General features: G+C 37.2%; 2 protein-coding genes across 3 annotated transcripts; one reads left to right on the forward strand and one right to left on the reverse strand.

Annotated features, from left to right (window-relative positions):
• Positions 1-461: 461 nt before the first annotated feature.
• Positions 462-8,009, reverse strand: LOC120109154. Of its 2 annotated transcripts, none has more exons than XM_039122903.1 (6): positions 7,583-8,009; positions 6,859-7,015; positions 6,694-6,752; positions 4,840-6,618; positions 1,284-1,425; positions 462-1,074 (listed from the first exon to the last, which is right to left on the reverse strand). In XM_039122903.1, the coding sequence occupies exons 2-6, from the start codon at positions 6,956-6,958 to the stop codon at positions 536-538; spliced, it is 2,619 nt and encodes an 872-aa protein (XP_038978831.1). In that variant the 5' UTR covers positions 6,959-7,015; positions 7,583-8,009; the 3' UTR covers positions 462-535. The 2 variants fall into 2 exon arrangements, with proteins under 2 accessions (XP_038978831.1, XP_038978830.1); XM_039122902.1 differs by having other exon boundaries at positions 462-1,197; positions 7,583-8,004.
• Positions 8,010-15,611: 7,602 nt separating this feature from the next.
• Positions 15,612-20,436, forward strand: LOC103697006 (phosphoribosylformylglycinamidine cyclo-ligase, chloroplastic/mitochondrial). Its single transcript, XM_008778767.4, has 8 exons — positions 15,612-16,051; positions 18,656-18,750; positions 18,830-18,931; positions 19,085-19,144; positions 19,262-19,434; positions 19,587-19,698; positions 19,793-19,951; positions 20,095-20,436. The coding sequence occupies exons 1-8, from the start codon at positions 15,712-15,714 to the stop codon at positions 20,263-20,265; spliced, it is 1,212 nt and encodes a 403-aa protein (XP_008776989.1). The 5' UTR covers positions 15,612-15,711; the 3' UTR covers positions 20,266-20,436.
• Positions 20,437-26,093: the final 5,657 nt, after the last annotated feature.

The following is a 26,093-nucleotide window of genomic DNA, read 5'->3' on the forward strand; positions in this document are numbered from 1 at the left end:
AAACCTTCGACTGTAGACTCTGTTTAATGGAAACAACTAGAGTCACCAAAAGAAAATACCAAAGAAGTGGTTACAAAAAAAATTGAGAACCGCAAAAATATCTGTTAAGCTGAGAATTTCTTCCCTTTGAGATTCACAAATGAACAGAAAATGTGAAAGACGAAGTAACATGACATGTTTCAAACAAACTAAATCATTTTCCAAGAGAAAACATATTTAATTATTGCCTGCACTTTGGACAAAGTTCTTTGAACTTTTAAAATAGAACTGCAACTCTCATATTTTTAAATGCAAAATCTCAATAAAATTGCAATCTCTTTTTTTCTTTTGCCTGGAAATTCTCTAGAACAGAAGTCTTTTTGTCCTATCACAATGTATAGAGCAGCTTGATGTTGACACAGGGCAAAAGAGATCGGCTAAGAACAACGTAATTAGAATAGTCAAAATATATGGGCACCATATTTTGATTGGAAGAAAGAAAGAAATATATATATCTTAAGTGGGTAACTTACAGTTGAGTGGAAACATAGGCATGCTACAATTGAACTTGTATCATAAAATCAGCAACTACTTCATCAACCAAGGAGTTTAATATCCCCATCCCCATCTCTACTCCAGCTTCAAATGTTTCAATTTCAAAGTCAACCCACCTTCCCAAGTGATTACTCATGTCTCTCTCAACAAGCTCATCCACCATCCACTCTCCCATGCTCCTCCACCCTGATATCTCCCTGTATAGTTCTTCTGTCAAATCCTTCATGACAACTGCCATTCCTTTAGCCCACATCCGATATCCAGCATGGAAGTAGCGACTACATTTCAAATCCAAGCACTCATTCACACAATCAAATAACATTTTCCTTCTCATCCTGAAGTCCCTTTCCTCTCCTTCCTGTGCAGTCAGGCTTCCACCGGTTTCCAACTTGTCGAAAAGAAGCGGATCAAGGATCCCACTGTCATGGTCCATTTGACACAAATCTAAGTTCTTGAACAGAGATTTCGTGTTGCTTAATATCTCTCTCACATATTCCTGCTCCTGATTGCATGCATTTGTATGGGCCGTCCTGCTGATTTCTGTGGACGATGAGGAGATTGAGTCAGATAATTCCATTTCAGCTTCCACTGAAGGAGTTTTGTTGAAGCAATTCAAATCAACAATATGTTGAGCCTGAATTGATGAATCATGCATTTTGCTTCCTGGAAAAAGAAGCATCATTTCATAATATGCCAAACATCAAACTAAAGGATCAAGTAACATTCTAAATTGTCTGCTTAATTTTTACCATTTGAACTTTCCCAGCTCTCTGATGAGCTGCAACTTTCATTTGAAAAAGGAGCTTCGAAAATGGAAATAGGGCTCTGATGTTGATGCTCCGGCACCTTTCGGTCCTCACTGCTGCTGCTACATTCCATCCTTTCTGCCTCCTGATAACAGAAATGGTGCCATCAGAAGTTGTCAGTCAGCCAAGCCATTCATCAACCCAGTAAAAGTAGCAAGAAATAATCTTTAACTCTAAAAATCATCCTAAACAAGTGATGGAGTAAAAATAATTGATAGACATGACATGCTAGAGGAGACAATGGTTAAATCCAACAGATCTATGGCTTGAGAATCAAACAAAGAAATATATGACTAATAGATGCAGTATTGCATCTTCAAAAATTATCATTAGCAACGTTGCGGGCATCCAGAACTTTCAAGTTGGAAAAAACCACTAGCATAAGTTTGAAACATGGTGAAAAAAAGGACAGCTAAGGCAGATAAAGTAAAAAATTCTGAATACAAACAAATCAATTGTGCCAAGAGAAAATGTTTGGCCGAACAGGAAGCATTTTTAATAGGTCTATAGATATACAGAACTATATGCTAGCTAGCATGAATGAACTATGCACGAGGGAAGCAGACAGTCAAACTACACCAGATTCAGTTTAGTAATCGAACAGATTGGCATGAACAAACATGGTGTATGTTCCTGCTGAAAGACTAAAGTAACTAGAACTGTTCTAAGCTCTTTGGTTCAATATAGTCTTAAAGTCTCAAAACATATGACATGAAAAGTTAAATGTGCACCCACTAATTAGTATCTATAATCGGCAGAACTAAGATTTATTATGCTAAAGAACAAGCTGTCATTTTGCAGTTCAATGAAATGATTTTTCATTCTCAAATCTTATGCCTCACATTTGATACTAATTGTCTTGCAACAACAACAACAATATAAATGGGAGCCCTTCAACATTTCATTCTTTTTGATCCTTTGTTTTAGCCACTCTAATCGAAGGTTTAGTGTTCCAATTTTGATTTTGGAACATGAAAGGTAAAGAAATTTGGTTCTACTTGACTGTGGAACGAATCCTTGATAACATTTCATCTGCACACGCAATGTCTGCTTGACATTCTTTTAAGATATCTTCTTCATCTTCTCAGATAAGCTTGCCTACTGCATGCATATGCAGAAGAGCCACCTACATTGATAGATTTGTTGTCATGAAATTTAAGGTGCAGCGAATGGTCTGTTGTTCAGCCATCTTGGACTTACTATCCATCTAAGACCTCTATGATCATACTGCCTAGAAAAAACTGCCCTCTTCCAAGTAATCAAAATCACCATCAGCTTGGCTACCTACTTTATGGAATCTGTAATAGACGTTAGAAGCAAAGATATTTAATTACGCTGTTGACCATTCCCACTGCTTTCCTAGTTATGCTCCTCACGCCATTATGAGCAAAATAAAATTTATTGTTCCTTTTGTCATATGCTATTCAACTTGCATGCTCCCCAATGGTTAAGATATTTGGTATTGAATGTGTTACTTCAGCTTGAGGACAAACCAAGCTATCACTCGTCTCTGTATTTCAAGCAACTTGCTTACAGAAGGAATAAATAGGATTCATCTGCATAATTTTCAATGGTACACAATCCTTAGTTCGAGGTTAATGTTGATAGAGGACAATATAATAATCACGACAATCTTCCTTTTAAGTTTTTCGGATGTCTAAGTAATGAGTGATTAAACTTGAACTTTTCATTACGATGCACATGCATAGCCTTTTTGTTTTATGTTAACATTAATTTGACCTCGTCTCCTGGGACGATCATGTAATCTAGGAAACTCCTTACAGTAGTGCAAATCAATAAACTTGATTTGAAGTCGTTTCCTGAGTTTCAGTATATTAAATCTCAATTTGTAATCTGACTATCAAAATCTTACTCCCTAAAAACACATCAAGAAGGTTTTCTCATATTTCCTCATTTTTGGATCACATGTAGGCATACCAGAATACAAAACAAGGCTTGATTACCTTAGCCACATCAACCCCATAAACATCCCAAATTCCTATAACAGTTCTAGGATGATAGCAACAGGTGAAAACTATGCACTTTGTATGCTTTTATATGTGCTATGTTTCTATTTCCCTTTCCTACGTAATTACCTGTATACATTATGATAGTAGTATGATATGTTTTGAGTATGCCGAAGTTACTTTGATCAAATATGCAAGTGCAGTGGAATCATCTATCATAGTTCTTGTTCCACAATTGATCAAATTATCCATGATAAATTGAATAAAAAGTTACTGAATCAATGTTCAAAAGTGTTGACTGTATTGATAAACTAAAAACAATAGTGCTTTACAGGATTATGCCACAATTATATTGTTATATATCCAAACATCATTAGACCCAAAATTTGTTCATTCACTAACTATCAAACCCACAAAATCTATGCAGGTGTAAAATCCAGCGACTGGTTCTCGTGTAAGCTGCATGGTAATGGTACAAATGTGGAAAGTGACCACATAAGGGAGTCCCTTGAGATGGCAGGTGGAGTAGCTTAAATTGACTTACATATTGCATAATAACATCCAGTAAATATTATAAACAATAACCTGTAGAAAAACAAGATACAAGCTTTGACATTTTACCTGGAGCCAGCTTTTTCAATTTTATCTCAAAATTTGTTCGCTTACAACATGTACTTCTCTGAATTCAAAAGTAACTTTTCAAAAATTAATCTCACTATTTTAATGTGATTATCCTTATTAATTTCACCCTCAGTTCTTCAATCAACCGTACAGTTGGCTTTCTAATGATTTCCTACTTTCCTCATTGACACTTCAATTTATATGCTTGCATGTTTGACATTACCAATTTTAGCTTTCCCTTTCATTTCTTAGGTTATGCTAGATTTGGTCCAAATTTCCATTCAATTTGAAACTAATTGGTCTTTCCATTCTATATATTCAAAGAAAAACGGTTGATTTTTCATGCTCTCCCTGGTGGTTAGCAAGATTAGAGGATGTCTGCATTAGTGGTCAAAAGAAGCTCTCAGTTATATCAGATTCAAGTGCATCTGTCACACAACACATCTTATATTACAAAAATCTGAGACATGCTATCATTATTTCTTTGCGACACTAAAAGAGAAGTAATCAGTAAAAATGGCATGCATTTCTGAGTGAACATAAAAAATGAGATCCTTAGAGGGTTTGAAGGACAGATATATAATTGACCTGAGTGAGGGCATGCATCTAGACTTTGTGTTTTATTTTGTTACAAGCCTATATCAGTAACTTAAAAGGTCTTCCTAAATTAAATATATAAATTTATTTTAATCTTACAGTGATATATCAAAAAAAATTTGCAGACATCCAAATGACCTACTAAGATCAAGTGCCAGCTGCATTATATATTATCTGTCTGCTTCTTGTTAGTATAGTTTTTACCTATTTGAACAATGCAATAGTAACTTTGTGCTCAAACAACTACAGGCAAGGGTTTAGGAAAAGCAAAGCATTAAAGCCATCATAAATAAGTATAAATAAGGGCAACATACCAGCATATGATGGCTCATATTCAACATCTGATCAATAGGTAACGAGAAGCTAGACTCAATGATTTCACCCGGTTCATCTTTACAAGAACTGACAAAAGGATCCCTTTCACGTTCCATAGGTGCAATTTCTTGGATATCAACTGCAGATACTGAATCTTGCGAAACAGGTGCAGCAGCTGTGATGTTACCTCTGACTAATCTACGGTAGGGCGAGTCAGCTCCAGATGTTAATTCTCTCAACTTCTGTTCCAAAAGAAGGCCCAAAAATTCCCCTCCTATCACATCCGATCTGAGAGATGATAGGTTTCTGTTGTCTGAATCGAAAACATTCTTTTCACAATCAGTATCAAAACAGTGCTCATTATGCTTGTCTTCTTTTTCCACCACATTAGTAGAGAACTGAGATCCAGGCAATGGTTTTATCATGGGGGAGGTAAATGTAAAGGATACAACATCTGTACCATTTCTTCTTTTATCCCCACTCCATCTTGGCTGTTCATCCATCACAACGGTATGCTGAACATGCTTTACATGCCTATCCACTAAAACACCATCAGAAGCCTCAGAAGAGGAGCCCCGCTCTATCAATCTTTTCTTGCGAGGCAAGTTCTTGCTATCTGATGACAACACTTTCTTTGTGTGGTCAGGAGTGACTAAACCTTCCTTCTTGAATCCGATTCGGGTGTTTCCTGAAAGCTTATTCACAATCTTGTTCTTTCCAGAAGAAGCATCTCTGGAAAGAACTTTTCTTCCCTGCTGGTCAGAAACCGATGGTCTTGAAGATAACTTGTTTTTACTTGCCAGGCAGTTCTGCTTCTGATAATTTTGCCTGAGCACACAGGAAACATTGGTTGCTGCCCTTTTCTGCAGGTTATTCTTTGGGTTACTTGGTTGACTTTTTAATAGTTTGTTTGATTTACATTTATTATCGTCCATATGCACTGATGCACTCCTATTGCTCATGCTTAAACCGTCCCTTCTCCGGACATTCACCTTAGCCTGAACCGCAAGCGAGATAGATTTTCCCTTACTTTTTGCACCAGCTGGATTGGTTTCAGCTGTACTTGGAGAGGGCCTATAAACAATAGTTTCATCTGAACCAATGCAACTTGTGCTCACAGGTTGTCCTCTAAGAGACCTTATGACAGCTGATTCAACAGATCTTCTGGATGATTCTGCAAGCTTTGTTGTCCTCTGAGAAGCTGCCATTATCTCTTGTGAATCGCGAGCTTTTATAGGATTTGGAAGTGACACCAAAGACTGAAATCTACACTTTGTACCTGTCTGAACCTCAGGCTCAAGAATCTTTGCTGCTGCTTCCATGATACGAGCTGCATCCTTTGCTGAGATGAAACCAGGATTTTTTGTTGGCGACAGTAACTTGTGGCATGTAATTGGGACAGATTTTGCTAATCTAGGAGGCAATGCTTCTGTTTGGAACCTCTCAATTGGGCTGCTTGGCATCTTTTGGGACCTCAATCCCACCGGTTTCCTTGAATAGGCCTCAGATCTCTTAATCACATGATTGAATTGATCATTGATGTAGAACTCGGGACCTCTTCGCTGGCTATGGTTATCTTGAAGGGATCGCGAGTCATGTAAGGGGGTGGAATAGGGTACGGAAGCGCCTGATATGGGCATGGAATCCAAACCCATAAGCCTTGCTACCACTCCTGGGGCCCTAGTTGCATTTCCTTCTTCATCAGTCACTGAAGAAGTACAACTATGGTCACTGCTTCCCCTTGCACTTGATACTCCAATCATCTCATCCTCATCAATCTGGTAAATTAATCAGGTAAAATTAGCAAAGCTAGGATACAGCTGGTACAAAAAAAAAGGACATATAAATCTCACCAGGCGAAGCTGTGAGGTTGATGTATTATCATCAATTTTCTTCCCTTGTATCACCCCTTCTGTAGAGAAAACAAAAGGACAGTGTGAGATGTAATTTTCCCATGAGAGAAAAAAATGAACTTTCTCGCTCAGTATATCTTTCTGAACCAAAGAAAGCAGACTTACCGGACGAAGCACTTCCATTGGAGAACAATTTTTTCTTCGACTTCCTATTCCAATCAAACAAGTTAAAGAAAGCACTCGAACCTCCCTTTTCTGCCCCCATTTTCTCACTCTAAGATCAACAACAGCCACTGCTACGTTACTAATTACAATAAACCAGCTGCACAAAAAAAAAAAAAAATCAATTTGCCATACCATCGGCACCTCTCAAATACAGATGAATTAAACACAGCTAGCTGATCATATATGAATTATATACGAATTCAGATTCCTCAAAGCGACTAATTTCGGAGGAAAAAGTAATGGTTGTCAAAACAAAAAAAAAAAAGAAGTTTTTTAACGAAAAATAAAATGCTGACAAATAGATAAAATCCAGTGAGACGTATGATGGAACAGCACAAAAAAAAACCCTCAAATGGAACCCAATTTAACTTCGCGTTGAAACGCCTCAATCAATACCCAGATCATTCAATACCATTATATAGAATCCTCCATAAAGGCAATAACAAAAAGCATTTTGACCAACTGAAGGAACAAAACTAGCTTAACTGCATCGAATCAACCCACATTCCACCAAGATTTCCCCAAAGCCCTAACCTCCAAGCACCCAAACTAGATAATCAGAAGCGACAAGACCAAATCGAACTGATCCCTACACACTCAGTTGCAACGAAGAAACTCAAACCCTAAAAAAGAAGAGGGGGGGAGAGAGAGAGAGAGGGCTCACGGCGTCTGAGATGATGCGAGCGCTTCCGCAATCACCGTTCTCACCTCCAATGCAGCTCCTACGAACGATTTCGGTTCGCCTTGGTGCTAAAGCTAGGGTTAGGGTTTCAGTAGAGGAGAGCCGAGGAAGGAGCCACGAAGGCAAAAGAAAAAGAAAGAAGCGTGACGGCCGAAGCCATTAATGGCGCTCAGAGAGAGAGAGAGAGAGAGTAATAAATTTTAAAAACTCAGGATTGCATGACTCGCCGAATTACGCTGATAGTTAGAATAACGGAAGGTAAGGGGGAAGAATTGAGGAAGGTGGGATTTCAAATTCCGAATAGTGACGTATTAGACATTTGGGATGACCAAACAAAAAAGGTGGTCCAACTTAGGAACGAGTAAGATATATCTTGGGACCCGTACATGCTATTCGTCCCATGCATCCACCATGACGGTGGGATAGGAGAAACATGATATTGCTACTGTAATTCAGAACTAGCTATCCATTGTCCCGGCGTTCACCTCCGACAAACATCCCAATAATTTAGGAGACAGGAGCAGCTGATTTTATTGACTCCAAGATCACATGTAAGCTTAAAATGGTTGGGGAGTGGAGGTTTTAAAACTTCTCACAAAAGAGTTGTTAATTTTTTACACGATTGTTGCACTTGCTGTACTTTTTATGAGTTGTACCTCAAGTTATCTTCCACCAAGCTTAGAAAAATAGTGAATGTAACTTGCATGATTTATTGGATCCATGCTACATACGTATGTTTAGTTTTCACTTTACAACTATTTTCGCCAGGCCAAATTCATGCACAATATGCTCTTGAATTAGATGGAATGCTTGAGATCAAATACTTCCAAAATTACTTTTATAAACTAGTTATTGTACCTATAAAAATTCGGATGGGCATAATATTTGGGTAGTTATACGGAATTCAAAATTTTAAATAATATCTTCCGACTAATTTTTTTGGATAATCTCTTAGATTATAACAAATGGTCTCAGGGCTATTCTGATTTATGGCTTATATAGACTAAAAAATAACGCCATACAAATTTATGAAGGTTGATTTACGCCGATCGTAGTACTTACTGTTAGATTTGAATAAATTTAAATTTTTAATTAATAAAAATAAAATGTATATTTAATTTTATATTGGTTATGAAACAGATAAATTTTAAGTATTCGCAGGTTTTAGACTACAAGGAACCTTGAATTGTAGGTGGTTCCATTTATTTGGGTGGATGAGAGAAGAAGGCATCAGTGTCGACAGGGGCAGAAAATCAAATCAGTGGTTGGACGGCATGAATGTGGGAATGTGGAGAAGGACAGGGAGAAGCACCAAACCGGAGGAGCTTTTTGGCTTTTCTTGCTGCAAAGGCAGTCACAAAGAGGTCAAATCATAGAGCTTCACATGCCACATGTCGCAAGCTGCAGGGGACTGATATCTACGTCACGAGGAACTGCTAATTGTTTCACTGCATCAGCTTGTTGGTTGCCAGATGGAAATCTCTTAAATTATTCTCCTGCTCACTTGCTTGGCACATGATACTTGCTTATTCTTTAAACCCTAATGGATGTGTGAGATCTCTGACTGTGGCTTAAAATATGTAATGTTTATGGCCCAGCTGTTATTGATTGCTTAATATTATGTCTGTGTGCTCTTGGAGTCAAATGAATTAAGTGTGCTTGGGCAGGAAGCTTCTGCAGGTAAATATATTGAGTTCTTTGGGAGCACATTCTCATGTGGGCCTGTTTCTGTTCCTATGAGAAGATGATACTCTTCTGAGAAGTATTAGAATAATTTTAAAATATAAATTTTTATTGATTATTTATTTTTGTTTTATAAAATAGATTGGACGTATGGCTTATAACGGTACTATGATTAAGTCCAATATAATGTGTGATCATTTTGTTTTGTAGGCTTTGGTGCATCTTGGATATATAGGATTGAGTCCTATTTATTGTGAAAATTTTAGTATGTAGTCTAGAAAATCTAATTAGAGTTTGGAGCCCTTATCGACATAAGATCAAAAGTCTCAGGCTCCATGTAACTCGTAAGATCAAATGAATTATGTGTGCTTGGTTACCTCAGCAGGAAGCTTCTGCAGTTAAATATATTGAGTACTTTGGGAGCACATTCTCATGTGGGCCTGTTTCTGTTCCTATTGAACAACACTCTTCGAAGAAGCCTAGCCATGTGTACAATATGATGAATTTCTAGAGGTTGAGATTGGAAACTGATGAAATAAAAAAATGTGGTGGTCTTGGACTTGTTTTGTTTTTTTTTTATAGAAAAAAAGGTGGGGTGGGGTGCTATTTGGATCTCCAGTGACCCTATCCATGTGAGAAGCAGGGTGGTTGTGGTAGCCAGCCAAGAATACATGCTTTTGTTGGGCCGACAAGTTTTCCAATCAGTCTGGACATGCATGATCTGTCATGCAGACAAATTTTGCTTTGATGGACACTTTATTCTTGTTGACTACTCCTGCATCAGTCTATGCTATAAGGATGGAAGTTGTTGAGGAGAGGGTGAAAGATTAAAGAAAGAGAGAAGTGTAGAATTGCCATAAGATCATTTCAACATTAGCTTTGTTAGATAATGAACTTAATTTTAATAGGTGTTCTTTTGCACCATGAAACTCACAAAATTTGTTCTGAGAGAAGGAAGAATTTGCTCAACCCACTGAATTCTAATCTCTCAAAAGAAATTTAGAAAAACAATAAAAAAGTTAGAGAAAGTAGAGTTTAGGTCCTCTTTCTTTCATTTATGATTCTCTAAAAACTGATGTCTATGGCCTTTATTTATAATAATGAGATTCACCATTGTATAATTCGGATCGGATTTTTCTTCTATTCCGAATAGGACCAGCTTTCCAAAATAAATATAATTTATAGAAATAAATATGAAAAACTAGAATCATGTATGAGGTAGACCTCAACTCCTACATAAACTTTGCGTTCTATCACTCTGTCTAATTCTTCATAGATTAGAAAATACACTCGGTTAATTTTTTTTTTTAAAAAAAAAAATCAGTTTGGTTGGTTTGTTTGAAAGCCCAAATGATAGCATTTGAGCCTGATCGCTGGCTACGCGACCATTTGAAGGTGTGCTATTCATAGATCTTGAAAAGTTATCCAATTTTTTTTTTCAAAAAAAAAAATCTCAATCGGGTATTATATGATCAAGTCATTGTGTTTGAAAATTTGGCATGTAATTCAACTTCTGGTGTGACGGATCTCGGTCCAACTCTATCCATAGTAGTTAAAGTAGTCCACATCCAGTCTCGTGATTCTCCTGAATCATTCGCCACTGCTACCACCAAATTCATCTTCATGTTGTTGTGGGAGATATCACTAGGATAAGTAGGCTGCCATCGCTATATGCCCAAAATATATCTTTCATTTTTTTTTTCATTTTAAAGCTCGCAAGAAGAGAGTAGAATTGATTCTTTGAAAAACAATCATTCTAGTAAGAATGCTAATCGTTTGTAGATGAGAGCTAGATATATATTGATATTACAGGTTACCTGGTTGACAGAACATTCCTAATTGGTGCCTATAGCTTGTTTTGGGTGGTAAGAGTTAAATTTGTTGGGTATTAGCAATATTGTACAAGCATTTACAATTAGTTCAATGCAAGCATTTTGACAAAGTATTCTAATGAAACGAGTTACTTGAGTTGAGGTATTCAAATGCAAAATTCATCGACATAAAGCATCAAAAACAACGATAAAAAGAAATGCATATGCATGTGTATGCAAAAGCATGCTAGAAGAATGTTCGCCCAAAATTAGTGCGCTTATTCTATAAAAAGATATGTTGCAAGTTTAGTTTGTATTGTTTTGAACAAATTGATGAGATAAATCTAGCTTGAAAGAGATATTTTCTTTTTTTTCTCCTTCCGATAGAAGGGAAAATATGAGAAAGCAAAAGCCAGTATAGGAATAACAACGGACAAATGTTGTTACGGGACATACACAGGTTGTTGAGAAGATGTGGCTTCTTTCGGGCCACTCATATCTATCGAGAGATAAACAGAGCTAGTGACTGGGTCACCTTTTTTACTGCTCAACATTCAAGTAGGATCCTTTGGAGAATTACTATCTTTTTTCTCTTTGTCAATTTCTTTTTTTTTGACTTTATCGACCATACTTATGCAGGATCGTGTGTGAGTCGCCGTTGTATCGAAAGAAAAAAAAAAATACTTTCCCCATTTTCATCCTAGCAACACTGGTCCATTACAAGGTAGATAAGGGATAGGATTATGAAACATGATCATCCAAGCATTTCCCTTTTTTCGTATTGCCACGTAGGTAATCACATAGGTAGTTGTATAGCCAAGAAATTTAACTTTATATCTATGGTAATCATCAAATCTTTGCCATCATTGTTTTGATTAATTGACCAATCACCATCCAATTTTAATTAAAATAATATACTTCATTATACAAGTTAAATATTCTAGGAATTGTCCAGCAACTAAAATTGTTTTATCCACACAAGCATGGTGATGTGAAACTCTCCCTCTAATATCCTTTTCCTATTTCGATCTGAGCTGGCTTTGACAGCTAACAAGAGTCATTAAATAGATGCCCCTTTTTTATGAATAACAAGAATATAAAGCTTTCATTAGACTCCCATATGAGCCTTCAGCTCCAATATTGTGGCCTATTGTGGCCAATGCATCTTGATGCTCCCAATACGCACCTTAAGGCCAGAATTTCCTTGCGAAAGTTCAAGCCAAGTTGAATTCCATGCGTGCGGATCCTGTACCTTGCAGATAGTGGGCACTTGAACATTATCTAACATATAGAACTTGTTGGGTTTGCGGAAAAAAGAGAAAAAAAAGTGTGATCAACGAAAAAATTAAATTTTTTTTAGTTTTTTAAAAGAAGAGAGGTGAAAAAGTAATATTTTTATAAAAATAAAATTTTCATATTTCACAGAAAAGAAAAATTTATAAGAAATATGGGAAGGTTACTTTTCCGCCTATTGAAAATTGAGTTTTTTTTCAAAACTGTCTTTAATCCATCAAAACTCAAGGATAAATTTTTTTTTATTATTAAGAGTATAATAAATATTTCAGAAAGTAGTTGTTCGGCCAAATATAAGTCAATTTAGAATATATCATTTTTTTCATGACCAACCAAATATGTCAAAATAATTTTTTTCAGAAAAATCAGCTTTTTAGAAAAAAAATATTCTGATGAATTTATTTATTTTTGGACCTGTGTGGACGTGTGTTTAGTCCCATCTCCATTATTCATTGGGTAGATCTTGGGTACTTATATAGGATCAAAAAACCCAAACAATACCTTCTGGCTAGCTATTTTAGGTGAGATCCTATATTGTTACAAATAGTATCAGAGCAGACCTGGCTCATAACTTATGTGAACTAGGAGATATTGCCGCACAGATTTATTGGGGCTGATCACGGGCCGATTGTAGTGTTTGTAAATAGATTTGAATGGACGTCAAAACTTGAATAGGAGGAGTATGTGAGGACCCGTGTGAACGTGTGTTTAGTCTCATCTCGGTTATTTGTTGGGTAGATCTTGAATACTTATACAGGATCAAAAAATTCAAATAATATATTTTGACTAACTATTTTGGGTAAGATACTGTGCTGTCACAAAATGAGTTCATAATGAAACAATAGAGAGAACTATTTTGTTAAAAAGTCAAGAATACGACAATAACTAATTATAAAACTAAATGTTTCAAAAAGTAGATGGATATTAAGCTGAATGGAGCAAAGCAAGAATTTACATATAAATTCTGATTTACTTTGTCTCTTTTCCCTATCTCTTCGGTAGTTACTCTTTTGCCATCGTAAGGATTGACCGAAGGAGCTGATGGCCATCACCTTTGCAAAGATTTCTTGTCCTTGGAAGGAAATTTATAATAAATCCCGGATATAAACTCTGTGAGTTGGCAAATTATTTTATTGGTATGGTGAGCTCAAATGTAAAGCCAATGACTTCTAAATCTGAAGTTGGCAAGAAGTTGTGATATTTATTTTTTTAAATACCGGCCACTTTTGTTGACTCATAACTAATGGGAGGTAGCGTAAGTCATAGAACTTGGAATCCATACCCGAAGGATATGGAATGCATCCAATAGAGGGTCGCTAGGAAACGATGGTTATTTCTCAATGTGCCTCTAATAATTACCTTTTATCTACATAAAATAATGTATAGCACAGAGTTGTACTGTAGAAAGTTGCAACACTAAGTCCTTGTTTGGATATTTTTATAGGATTGGACTGAAAATCCTTCAGAATTCGTAAATTGGGTTGTCCAGCCAACCTAAATCTTGTGGAAAGAAAAAAAAATTTCTTTCTGCAGCCTAAAGGTTAGGATCTGAATTGGATTTAATTAGGTTCTTAGAAAATACAAGCTAGATGGGCCAACAGGCTCAATTTCTACAAATGTATAGTCTATAATCTTATAAAAATATTCAAACAGGAGCTAAATGGTGGAGAAATACATTACCTTTTGTCGATACAAAATAAATGCCTAACCCTTGCCCTCTAGCTGTCCAAGTTAAGCTATCCTTATTCTCAACTTCTACCATAGCCCATACTATGGAGAACATATTGTTACTTCCATCCTCTGCAACTTCTATCAGCAGCTATCAAACAATAGTTCCTTTCAAGTGGCACCTATCCAAGCCAACGATGGATCTCCATCCTGCTACAGACTCCTTCTTGCAAGCTGCAAGGCATACTAATTTTTTTTATGAAAAATGATGGCCCATTCTTTCTTGGTTAGCATTTCATCAGCATCATTGTACAAGGATTTGGCAGTACTCCTAAAACTTGCCATATTGACCCCAAAATAGTGGGGTTGTGGCAGATTTTTAAGACACCCATCAGGGTACAATTGGGAACCAAACAAGCAGTTCATGCCTGTAGTATTAATAGTGCAAATCATAAAGAAAGGTTAAGACAATAGGGACCACTTATCACTCATGCCACTAATACTTGACATCAAGTATTCAACAAAATAGTGCACCAAATAACCTGTGGTTAGTCAGTGTATTAATGTTATGTGATGAAAAAAAAAATGTTGGTTGCCTGGCCTACCATTGTTGGCTCGATAGAAATGCTCAAGTCTTCGAGAGTAGCAGTCCTCATCTAAGGGTGGTGGCGGCCAGAGCTCTATTACATGCAGTGGAGATCATCGGCACCACTGCGGCGTCACCTACTAGGTTGACTAGGGACATATGGGGACCCCATTATGCTCTTGCAGCATCCAGGCCTGTACTTGTATCCTGAGTGCCCCCACCCCTATTTTTCTTAAGGTGAACTTCGATGGTAATATGGCCGAGAACGGAAGATGCGGAGGTGTAGACTTCGTCATCAGGGATCACGATGTCAGACTAGTGACGGCGGGGGGTTGGCGGATCTTCAACTCATCTGTGGTGTGCGTCAAGGTTAGAGCCGCCTGGGAGGGTATTTTCTATGCTAGGTGGACACCGGGCGCGGACCGTCTCTTCCTCGAGAGGGATTCAGCCACGATAATCGAGTGGATCCGGGGTTGGGGATGTACAGGCGAGGACCGACCGCTGCTCCACGACATTCGCAGATTACTAGAGAAGTGTGACTTCCACCAGGCCATGCACGTCTATAAGGAGGCAAACGGTGCCGTAGACTGGATTACTACCTTTGCGACTCACCATTCTGGAGGTTTCGTCTGGGCGGACCGCGAGTCAGTGCCAGAGCCCTTAGATAGTTTTTTGTTTTTTAATTTTGTTGACCGCATTCACACTCATCATGTGTGAGCCGCCGTTGTAAAAAAAAAAAAAAAAAAAAAAAAAGGAAAGGAAAAAACAACGAAGAAATAGGATTAGGTTAAGCCAACTGATTTTAGAAATCTGGTTTTGGATTAGGATGGGGAAATACCTTTAGTGTCTAGTTTCAGTGCAAGTGTCTCAGTCCCCTGGATTTATTTGAGGCCCATAAATTTAATCAAAGCATCTGCACTGCGCGTGCTGGAATCCACTAAACTATAACCAAGCCAACCCTGTCGCCCTCTCTCGGACTTTCTTTCTGGTTTTTTTTTTTTGTTTTTTGGGTTAAAACCTTTCTTTCTGGTTCGAAAGCCCTAAATCTCTGTGTCTCACCCTCTCCCGCCATGAGCGCGAGCTTCGGAGCGGCGGCGGAACAGCTCTTCCGCTGCACGGCAGCGGCGGCGGGAAGGCCCGTCGATCGGCAGCCGTCTGCTTTCGGCGCGATTCCCGTCAACCGGATTCGGCTGCCCCGGGGGTCGCTGCGGATGGCGGCGCCGGCGAAGGACCGGAAGGAGCGGAGGAGGATCGGGGGATTGGAAATCTCGTGTTCTAAGGGCGGCGATGGAGGTCGAGGTCTCACTTATAAGGACGCCGGCGTGGATATCGACGCCGGGACGGAGCTGGTTCGGAGGATCGCCAAGATGGCCCCCGGGGTCGGAGGGTTCGGCGGTCTCTTCCCTTTGGGTATCTCCCTTTCCTTAGTTCTGATTAGAATTTAGTTCTATTATGTGAAATTTTATCTTGTTTTGGGTTTTCTTTTTTTGATGTTTTCCTATAAAGTTCTTTTTTGGGAAGCATAAAGGTTGGGTTTTTGAAGCATTTTGTACATATAAAAACCAAAAAATCTTTTTTTTATTTTAAATTTTGGATTGTGTTCCGGTTGTGGTTTATTTTGATGGCCTTTACGTCCAGATTGTTGGTTATTTATTACGTTGGACGGTAAATTGCCATTACATGCTGAAAAAGAAATATAGGTGGAGAGGAGGCTTATTTCATCATGGTCGAAATATGGTCGTTGGGTGGTTGGAGACTGATAAATCTGAATTCCTGGATTTAGACTAATGTACTATGTTTTATAATATGAAATGCTAAATTTAAGTTCTTCGACTTATACTACTATACTAGTATACTATTTTATAATGTCAAGTTTCATGGATGTTGCTATTAAAAAAATGTTTTATTAATCATTAGGAAGTGCCAATTTTAAATCCGTGACATATTTTCAGTTTTTTTCCCTCCCCATTGCAATGATAAACATGTTGCTGCAGCTTGTGATTCTGGAATGTTAAGAATTTTTTGAATGTTTTCCATCAAAGAAGAAGTTTGATCCTTAACATCTGGCAGGCAAGAAACTATGAAATCATGTGTCTAGGAGCTAGGGAACTCATTATTAGTTCTTCATTTTGTTGTCGGAGCTTCACCTATGCGCATTCTACTGCTTTGCTGTTTTGTAGACTTTAACCATGGATATAATGGGCATGATACGTACCCATAATGCCCTTGTTGCACTTTGCTGTATTATGATGATGTCCATCTATATGTTCTCTTTTGTATAACTAATTTCATATGATGAACACAACTCTCCTATGTATAATGCATAAATTTGCCAACTACAAATGAAAGCTATTACTCTGCTTTTCAATATTCTTACCGTAACCATGTTACTAACCTCTTCTTGAACCCTTTCATTAGGCACCAAAAATAAGTTTCTAAGGAAAAAAGCTGGCAAAACTGTCATGTTGGCAAGACTCTGCCAGTCATTTTGATCATTGACAGAATTCTGTTGCAGTGCAAGGTGATTGGTTCATGATGATTGTTTCGCATAATAGAGCCTCTGGCTCATTGCATCTTAAAAATATTTTAGTAGCAAGGTGATTGGCTCAAACAAAATATTTGGTAGAATATTTTAACGAGCAACTTATTTGGTCGATTATTGCAATGCAACATTCATTGACAGAAAACATTGTAAGCACACATATAGGAAACATACAAATGCAAGTGTGCATGCATGTTCATGTCTTGCAGGAAAATTTCTCGCCCAGATATTTTTCTTATAAATTATGACAAATGATTATTTTAAAATTATATTTTGCATACCTAAAAAATAGGCGGGAGAGTCTCTTTGATGAAAGAAATCTTCTTCTTCTTTTTTATAAAAAAGAAAAAAAAAGAAAGTTATAGCTCTCTTCCTGTTTTCCATGATTGTCACATTAGTCAATGCTGAGTAAATAAGGAACATGTTTAGTTCCAAGTAACATGGACATCACAAAATCACTTTTCCTCTTGTTTTTATTCCACTACTTTTTAATATTCATACATAAAACTTATGATTAAACCTAGTCTTAACTTCCCCTTGAACCCATTGTTGAGGCACCAAATATCAGATCCCAAGACAAAAAAAAGCACTCTGATTGTCTTTCTAAAATGAACAGAAAAGGAAATAGTGCTAGCTATTTTTCTAATTGACAGATCAATGTATATTGAGCAATGCCGGAACAGTTTTGATACCTTCTTGCTTGACCGTATATATCTACAAGGATATGTCGCATATTAGTGTAACTCAAAACCTCAGGCATACCCAACTAACACTTTTCTGTCATAAGAGGTAACCTAAGAGAAATGCTATGACTATGCAATCACTCAATTTCATGTAACTAATTTACAATTAGATGGATGCAATCATAATGAAACCAATTAGATCAGTGTTACCACAATTTAACTGCCGTAACTTTTCTAATAAACCAAATTGCTACATCCTCAGTATGGGTAGTTCTCAGTTTAATTACACCACTTCCCATAATTTAGGATCTCTATGCTTCATATATCTTCCCTCGTGTCATTCTCTAAGTACTAAGCATCATCCTTGTATTGTCTCACTGCTACCTGTAGGCACATATAATATCACTGTGTTTTGATGCAAATATATGGGCATGGCTGTATGGTGCTGCCTGATACTGTTCCTGTAGTATAATGAGCATAAAGCATGGGACGAATTTTGGACCAAAACTTAACTCATATATATTTTACATGTCTAGTATTGTACTTCAACATTTTAAAATTTATGTTGATCTTACTGCAAAATCTTTTACTCATTAATATGCAAAGTTTTTGATTCTTTTTTCAAGTACTAGACATGTAGAACATATAGATTGAAGTCTAAATTATATGGTTCATAAAGAGTTATACTTCAAGCATATTAGTTGTTTATCCTGATGATTACAGGCGGTTCAGTGGATACTCCTAATACATTACCATTTTCTGATTTGACTTCTATGTTCTCTTGGACAGGAGATTCGTACCTTGTTGCTGGCACGGATGGTGTGGGCACCAAACTGAAGCTTGCATTTGAAACTGGTATCCATGATACCATTGGGATTGATTTGGTATATCCATGCCTTGTTTTGCATAGTTAATGTAGCTTTTTTTTGGAGGTAACTAAAAATTAATTGCGCTTTCTAATAGGTGGCCATGAGTGTGAATGACATTGTTACCTCTGGAGCAAAACCATTATTCTTCCTTGATTACTTTGCGACAAGTAATTTAGATGTGGATCTTGCGGAGAAGGTATTCAGAAACACTATCTGCTTTGTCCTATCGTAACACTCGAATGCTGATAATTAAAATTCCTCTAATCTAGATTTGTTTTGAACTCTAGACATATACACGAACAGGGCCATAAGGAACTGGCAAACTCATTTTCTTGTTTTTATCATGTAGGTAATAAAGGGGATTGTTGATGGATGCCAGCAGTCTGATTGTGTTCTGTTAGGTGGGGAGGTAAGCTGTTGGCATTTAATAAAATGTTGGATTTTCAGTTGAAACTTCTGAGAACATGAACTGCATGTGTGTCTCTTAAATTACCTCTTGTAATGGATAATGTAATTTTTCTGGCAGACAGCCGAAATGCCTGATTTCTATGCAAAAGGAGAATATGATCTTAGTGGTTTTGCTGTTGGCATTGTTAAAAAGGATTCAGTAATTGATGGGAAAAATATCAAGGTTGGAGATGTTCTCATAGGTCTTCCATCAAGTGGTGTTCATTCGAATGGGTTTTCTCTTGTGAGAAGGTTGGTAACCATCTGTTACTGATAGCCAGCTATTCATCGTGTTGCTAGAACGAAATAGATGATTAAACATTCAGAACTTTTTAGTTGTTTGAAGTAAATTATGCCTACATAAATGGGTTATGTCTTTGATTCCGAGTTACTTGTGTCTACAGGGTTCTGGCACAAAGTGGTCTCTCTTTGAATGATCAGCTTCCTGGAAATAATGGCAAACCTATAACTTTAGGTGAAGCTTTAATGGCACCTACTGTTATTTATGTTAAGCAGGTTGGCGTTTAGATAAAATCGTTTGTAATTGGTATCGAAATTAACTAAACCAGCATATAAAGGTGTTTTAACCTTGTTGGTGAAAAATGTGAAGGTGATTGATATTATTAGCAAGGGAGGTGTGAAAGGAATAGCCCACATCACTGGTGGTGGTTTTACAGACAACATTCCAAGAGTGTTTCCTTCAGGCCTTGGAGCTAAAATCTTAACAAATTCTTGGGAAGTCCCTGCTGTATTCAAATGGATGCAAGAGGTCAGGAAGCAGCTCACTTTGCAACCTTTGCAGACATAATAGATTCATCATTCCCTTAAGAAACAAACCGAAATACGTTAGCAATTTTTAGGACTTACCAGTTCAACCCTAGCATTACTGATTTTTTTTTTCCTTTTTGGCAGGCTGGAGGAATTGAGGATGCTGAGATGAGGCGGACCTTTAACATGGGTATTGGGATGGTTCTTGTTGTTAGCCGCGAGGCAGCTGATAGAATACTTTCAGAATGTCAAGGATCTAGTACAGCTTATCTCATTGGGGAGGTCATAACTGGTGAAGGTGTCGAGTTTGCCTGAAATCTGTGTAAATTGTTTTCATTTGTGGATGGTGAATGAGGCAAAGGAGGCCAATTTTGTTGTACTGGTTTCAGAACTTATATGGAGTCACCATTACTGAGGCAACCAGTGAATGCTGACTCTAAACCGTAGTTTCCAATAAAATCATAACTTATTTTGGTTTTCGGCTTATACTGGTATATATGGTTTATTCTCTACTTCTTTTGTTGCCAAGCGGATGCATTGTTGCTATGGTGGTGTGTTCTCCTCGTTTTGACCTATGACCTGGAATGAGTGACATGACTACTCTGTCCTGTTCAACTTGCATGTCGTTTCATTCCAACAATCTCACAAAGAGAGAGAGAGAGAGAGAGAGAGAGAGAGAGAGGCACAAATCTATTATCTACATTCTATCTTGTTTTCCTTCTCTTTTTCGTTACAGGAGGACCATTCTTGGGTGTTGAGTTCGGATCCATTTCTTGTTTAATCTGGCTTGCACCCTCCAGTGACAGGGAAGTCTGTGTGTGTGTTTTCAGTCCTAACTCTGAGCCTTACTAAAATGGAACACTGAAATCTCTCATAACCAATTATCATCAACCAATGCTGTCAAACAAATTGATTTGATTTGCCAAATTCTCGAACTTTCAACATTTTGTTGTATTGACTTGGTCTCAACTTTCAAATTCGAGATGCAGGCCTCATTTGTTAGAAGGTCTGGCCTTGATGTAGATTACATGTCTGGTCCGTGGCTGCGGTTTGCGTCCAACTACAGTTGGAGTTTTAGTTGCATGGCCCGCTTGCACCACCACCACTTCATCCTTCTTGTCGTTAGAACAAGCTACTTCTAGCTGAGCTTAAGGTTGTTTTAGCTCAGATAAGGGTTATCGATGCAAGATTCAGATACTTGGTAGCTTCGATGTTAGAATTCGTTTGGTTTGTTGGAAGAATTTTTTCTCACTAAAACGTTTTTCTTGAGAAGGTGATGTCTAGATAAATGATGCTTAGAAAATTAGTTTATTTTTGCATGTTTGGTTGATCGTGGAAAAACGACACATTCTATAGCAGCTTATATTTGTTTAAGCATCTAATTTTCTGAAAAAAATATACAAAATAACTGTTATATTCTTAATAAAAAAAATTTATTTTATTTTATCTAAAAATTTAAGTGCACTTTTGAAAAAATAATATCTTACATAATTTTTTTTCATGAAATATGAGAATCTTATTTTCATGGAAAAATTACTTTTCCATCTCTCTTTCTTAAAAACTCCAACCAATATAAAATATTTCTTTATTAATTTAAATAAAAATATTTTTTTTTGTTGACCATATTTTCTCTCCTCTTCTTCCGTCGTACCAAACTAGTCCAAAGATGATTGGATAGAAAACGCAGCCCCAATATACTATGCGAGGCCCATTTCATCATTATCGTCGAGCAATTGGAGGATCGATAATCTTTCATTTAATTTGAACCGGGAGAAAAGATCCTGAGCCGGCCATCTTTGGTATTATTTAAAGATGAATATTTTACAATATTTAAAGTTAGAAAACAAAGCCCGTTAACTAAGGGCACTAGGTTTGACTCCTGGTCTATTAGCCTGCCGCTCAGCTCAGGTGAGTAATTTGTGCTTGATTGACAAGAGAATCTGGATGTTTTGTGGCTCATGCATGATTGTTTTGATGTCTTCACTATGGAAGTATTTAGATACGTTAAACTGGACTGCATGTTTGTAGTGGTAAGCATGATATCTTTTACTGATCAAAAAGATGTGTTTCACTATTCTTACCTTGGGCTTTGACATATAGGTTTAATTGATACGGCATCATTCTTATCGGAACAGGAATTTTGATCATTCATAAATTCAAGGACTGTTCAATGTTTTGTTTGTAGGGTGTTGCCTTCTCTGTTATAGTCTCAGATAAGCTCTAATTCAATTGGTTGGTTATCAGAACATGAATCACTTTTAAAATAGAAGATATATTTTTTTTGATTGCATTATTTCGGCGCTATTTTTTCTTTATATATTTTGGTTGAATCTCATTTTAGGTCAGCTTTCACGCTTGCTTTACCTTGAGATGCATTCAGATTGCAGAGATTTTACCATCGTCTAAAGTTTCTTTCAAGGTCAGCCGTACCGGTACCGGTCAGCATACCGGACGCGGCCCGGACCGGTACGGTACCGGTCCGTACCAGCATGGTACCGGTCCGTACTGCTCTGTACCGATTCCGTTGAATGGCCGAGATTTGGAGTTCCGCATACCGGTTCCGTACCGGCTCCATACTGGTCCCATACCGGTTTTCCAACGATAAGCTTCCGATACTGTATTCTACACTGATCCGGTACCGATTCAGGACCGTACTGATCCGTACCGGCCAGTACGGCAGACTTTAGTTTCTTTTAAGTACATCATCATCAAATTTGCATTTGCAGCTTCTTAGTACAAATTTATGTTATCATTCCATGGGAAAGAACATATAATGTGTTTTTTGTTACCTTAATTTATTTATGACCTTTTTCTGCATAAGTTATTTCCATATAGATATGACATATAGATTCTTCCATCTGCGACTGCCTGATAGTTGACTCCACTTTTAGCATTTTTGGACTTATCAGCTGCTTAGCTATCAAATTTTGATCTCTAAGATCCTGTTGAATTGGTCCGCTGCAATTCTTCCTTTTTGATTTCTGTCCACAACCTTAATTGCTACATATCTGTTGCAGTCAATGATACCATGTTTAGTATTTCTCAGTTTAGTCTTGAGCTCCTGAGAGACCATGAATCTTGAAATTTCTTTAAGTTGCCACTTCTCTTTCTCAATGCTTGATCTTTTTCTTTTTCTTGAATTTTATTTTAATCTTTAACCCCAAGTATTTAAGATCTACTTTTCTTTAAATCTTCAACTTTTTTTTTTTTGGTACAACGGTTGATTGGAATATTAGAGATCTATGGGTTATTCAAAAGTCTAATATTTTGGCAGGTTTCCAACCTGCCAATAAAAAGCCTCTTGCACCCACTTGGCTTTTGAACAAACAAGCCTCCAAATAGGAGATGCATGAAAGAGAAACTTTCACAATTTTGTCATGTCCCAGTGAGTTTTTGTGCTTACAAGTGCTTTGTGACTTTAATCTTCAGGGATCTCATCATTGGAACTCTACTTGTGCTCAATAGGCTGCTAATATTCTTAACATCCATAACGTTCCAAACATTTGGCATGTTCCACTCTTACTTGGGTGACTTCAATATCCTGCAGTTCAAAATTTTACATAATTTATGCTTTTAATAAAATGATATGTGTCACCTAAATTCAAATACTCAAATAAAATGCTTATATATTTTTGGCTCAAGATTCTGACTGAGGGCCTTTCTCCAGAACCAACATGCAGATGAGGCTATCTTAAAGCAGTTGGGTAATCTTAGGTGAGACACATATGTTAGTTTGCACAAGAATGATACCTTCAAGCACCATATAAACTTCTAGGCATGGTCTGTCATACCACCATGTATAGGGCGACCGCACCGTAATGAAAAATCGGTACCAAATATACCTTCAAGCTGGTACAAGCCACGTACTGCCTGTACTGAGACACCGCTCTATACCGAGGTGTACTGACCTGTAGTGAGGCATATCGAGGTGCATACCGATCCGTAGCGAGATAAAAATTGAAAAAAATAATTATAGAGCTATTTTGGTACAGAGATGTATCGTACCATACCGTACCGTATTAATAAGTTATCGATACGGTATCCAGAACCGAGATTACGGACCTTGCTTGTAGGATTATTTATCGAAGCTTTGTTTCAGTATTGCTACTCCCCAGATTTAAGAGAGTGGACACCAATGGTAGAGACATATGAGAACCTCACCAGCTCTGTTAGTATTATCAACAACCTGTCATGCTGTGCGCTGATATTTTTATTTTCTAGTCCTATGACCGATAAAGGCACCATTATTCTGCAGGTTAAAATTGCTATGGTTGGATAGCATACTGGCATGACAGACTCTCACTTATCTGTAATGAAGGTGCAACTTGAACTATGGAATTCATGTTTTGATTTGGTTTTTCTATGGAAAGGTTTCTTAGCACCTATCATTATGGCAGCTTGCAGTTTTGAGATGCTAAAACTGCAACTTTTATGCATGAAGAATTTCATCAGTCTTATAATTCTAGTAAAGTAATTCAGGTACTTTAAGAATCATAAAATTTGTAGTGTATAAGTGTGGTTAAAAATTTGCAATTTAATGTCTTTTTTTGTGTCACAACCAATATAGCAGTTGCTTTTACAATTTTTCAAAATCACAACATTTTAGGATGACTGTCTTGTCAGCCAAAGAAAGGACCGGCTTCACGTATTGCACTAGTTATAAGGAGCTGTGCGAGCATGTATTTAGCCGCCTCTTGGTTATTTGCTTGGTAGATCTTGGGTACTTATACTGGATCAAGAAACCCAAATAATACCTACCGGTTAGCCTTTTAGGTAAGATCCTGGATTGTTACAAATGGTATCAGAGCGAACCCAGCCCATAACCTATGTGGACTAGGGGACACTACAACACGGATTCCTTGAGGCTAATTACGGGTCGATCGTGGTGCTTGTCATTAGATTTGAATGGATTTGAACCATTAGCCTAACGAAGACGTTAGGGATTAAATGAAGGGAGTAATCGGTTACTCGCTGGGTAGATCTTAAGTACCTATATAGGATCAAGGAGTCCAAATAATACCTTCCGGCTAGCCTTTTTGGGTGAGGTCCTGCTTTACACTAGTTCCATCAAATCTATACTGATCCCACCTTTTCAAACCCTTAAATCCTAGTTCATAACTCTTGTTTTACTAATAGAGTTCAATCTTGTTAGTTTATGTGATCACAGAGTTAGTTAAAAATTAGTAACACATGTTCCTGGAGTAAAGTAAGTGGCTGTTCCATTGGGAATCAAATGAATGTGCACCCAGCTGATTTGTGCATGTTGCTTTTCGTATCCGTCAGAAACTCACCCACTAAAATTTCTACTTCAATTTATTTTCTCTTTGAATCAGATTCACATGCTGGATGGCATTCGCATATGACAAGCTGGACCATCTATCAGAAACAAGAACTCGAATAGTATCTCCAGTGGAAAAGACAATGTAAGAAAAGAAAAATCAAAATAAATAGGTAGAGTTATAAGAAAATAAATATTATGTTTATATCTCCCTAATGTTACATTATTTTCACTCTTTTTAAATATTTATCAGTTCTTCCACATGCAAAACCTGTTGACTAGTTTCTTATAAACCACATAAACGAGCTACAGATGTGTTTATCTTCGTTCCCGTTTCTTCTCAGTCAGCTTCACAAATTTTATCTGGAAAGGTTCTTCATTAAAAAACTTCGTAGAATATAGCCGTTATTTGAGCTAAGACTACTGAGGCTGAAAAAGTGATGTCTAATTGTATCTTTTGTGCCATGTAAGAAAATATAAAATATATAAATAAATCCTATCTCATTTTATCAATTTAAGCTTTTGGGGCAAGTCGTAATTTTAACATGATAAATTTCACATGTTGGGGCTCACCTATTAAAAAAAAAAATCCGGCTCACATATAAGAAGAAATATCAGAAAATATAAAATATATAAATAAATCTACCTCATCCTATTAGTTTAAGCCTTTGGAACAAGTGGTGAATTTTGACAGCGTCGTACTTCACATGGCAGGCCCTTCTAGATGCCTATGTTTCTTGCTCATTAGACCATCAATTCAATGGATTGCGGCAATCTGACCTCGAAGATGAAAGTGCAAACTGTAAATTTTACTTGCCATTTACAACAAAGGATGTCTGGTGTTACCTTTTTAAATTAATATGTC

This window comes from Phoenix dactylifera, unplaced genomic scaffold (assembly GCF_009389715.1).
Source record: "Phoenix dactylifera cultivar Barhee BC4 unplaced genomic scaffold, palm_55x_up_171113_PBpolish2nd_filt_p 001867F, whole genome shotgun sequence".
Taxonomy (NCBI): Eukaryota; Viridiplantae; Streptophyta; class Magnoliopsida; order Arecales; family Arecaceae; genus Phoenix; species Phoenix dactylifera.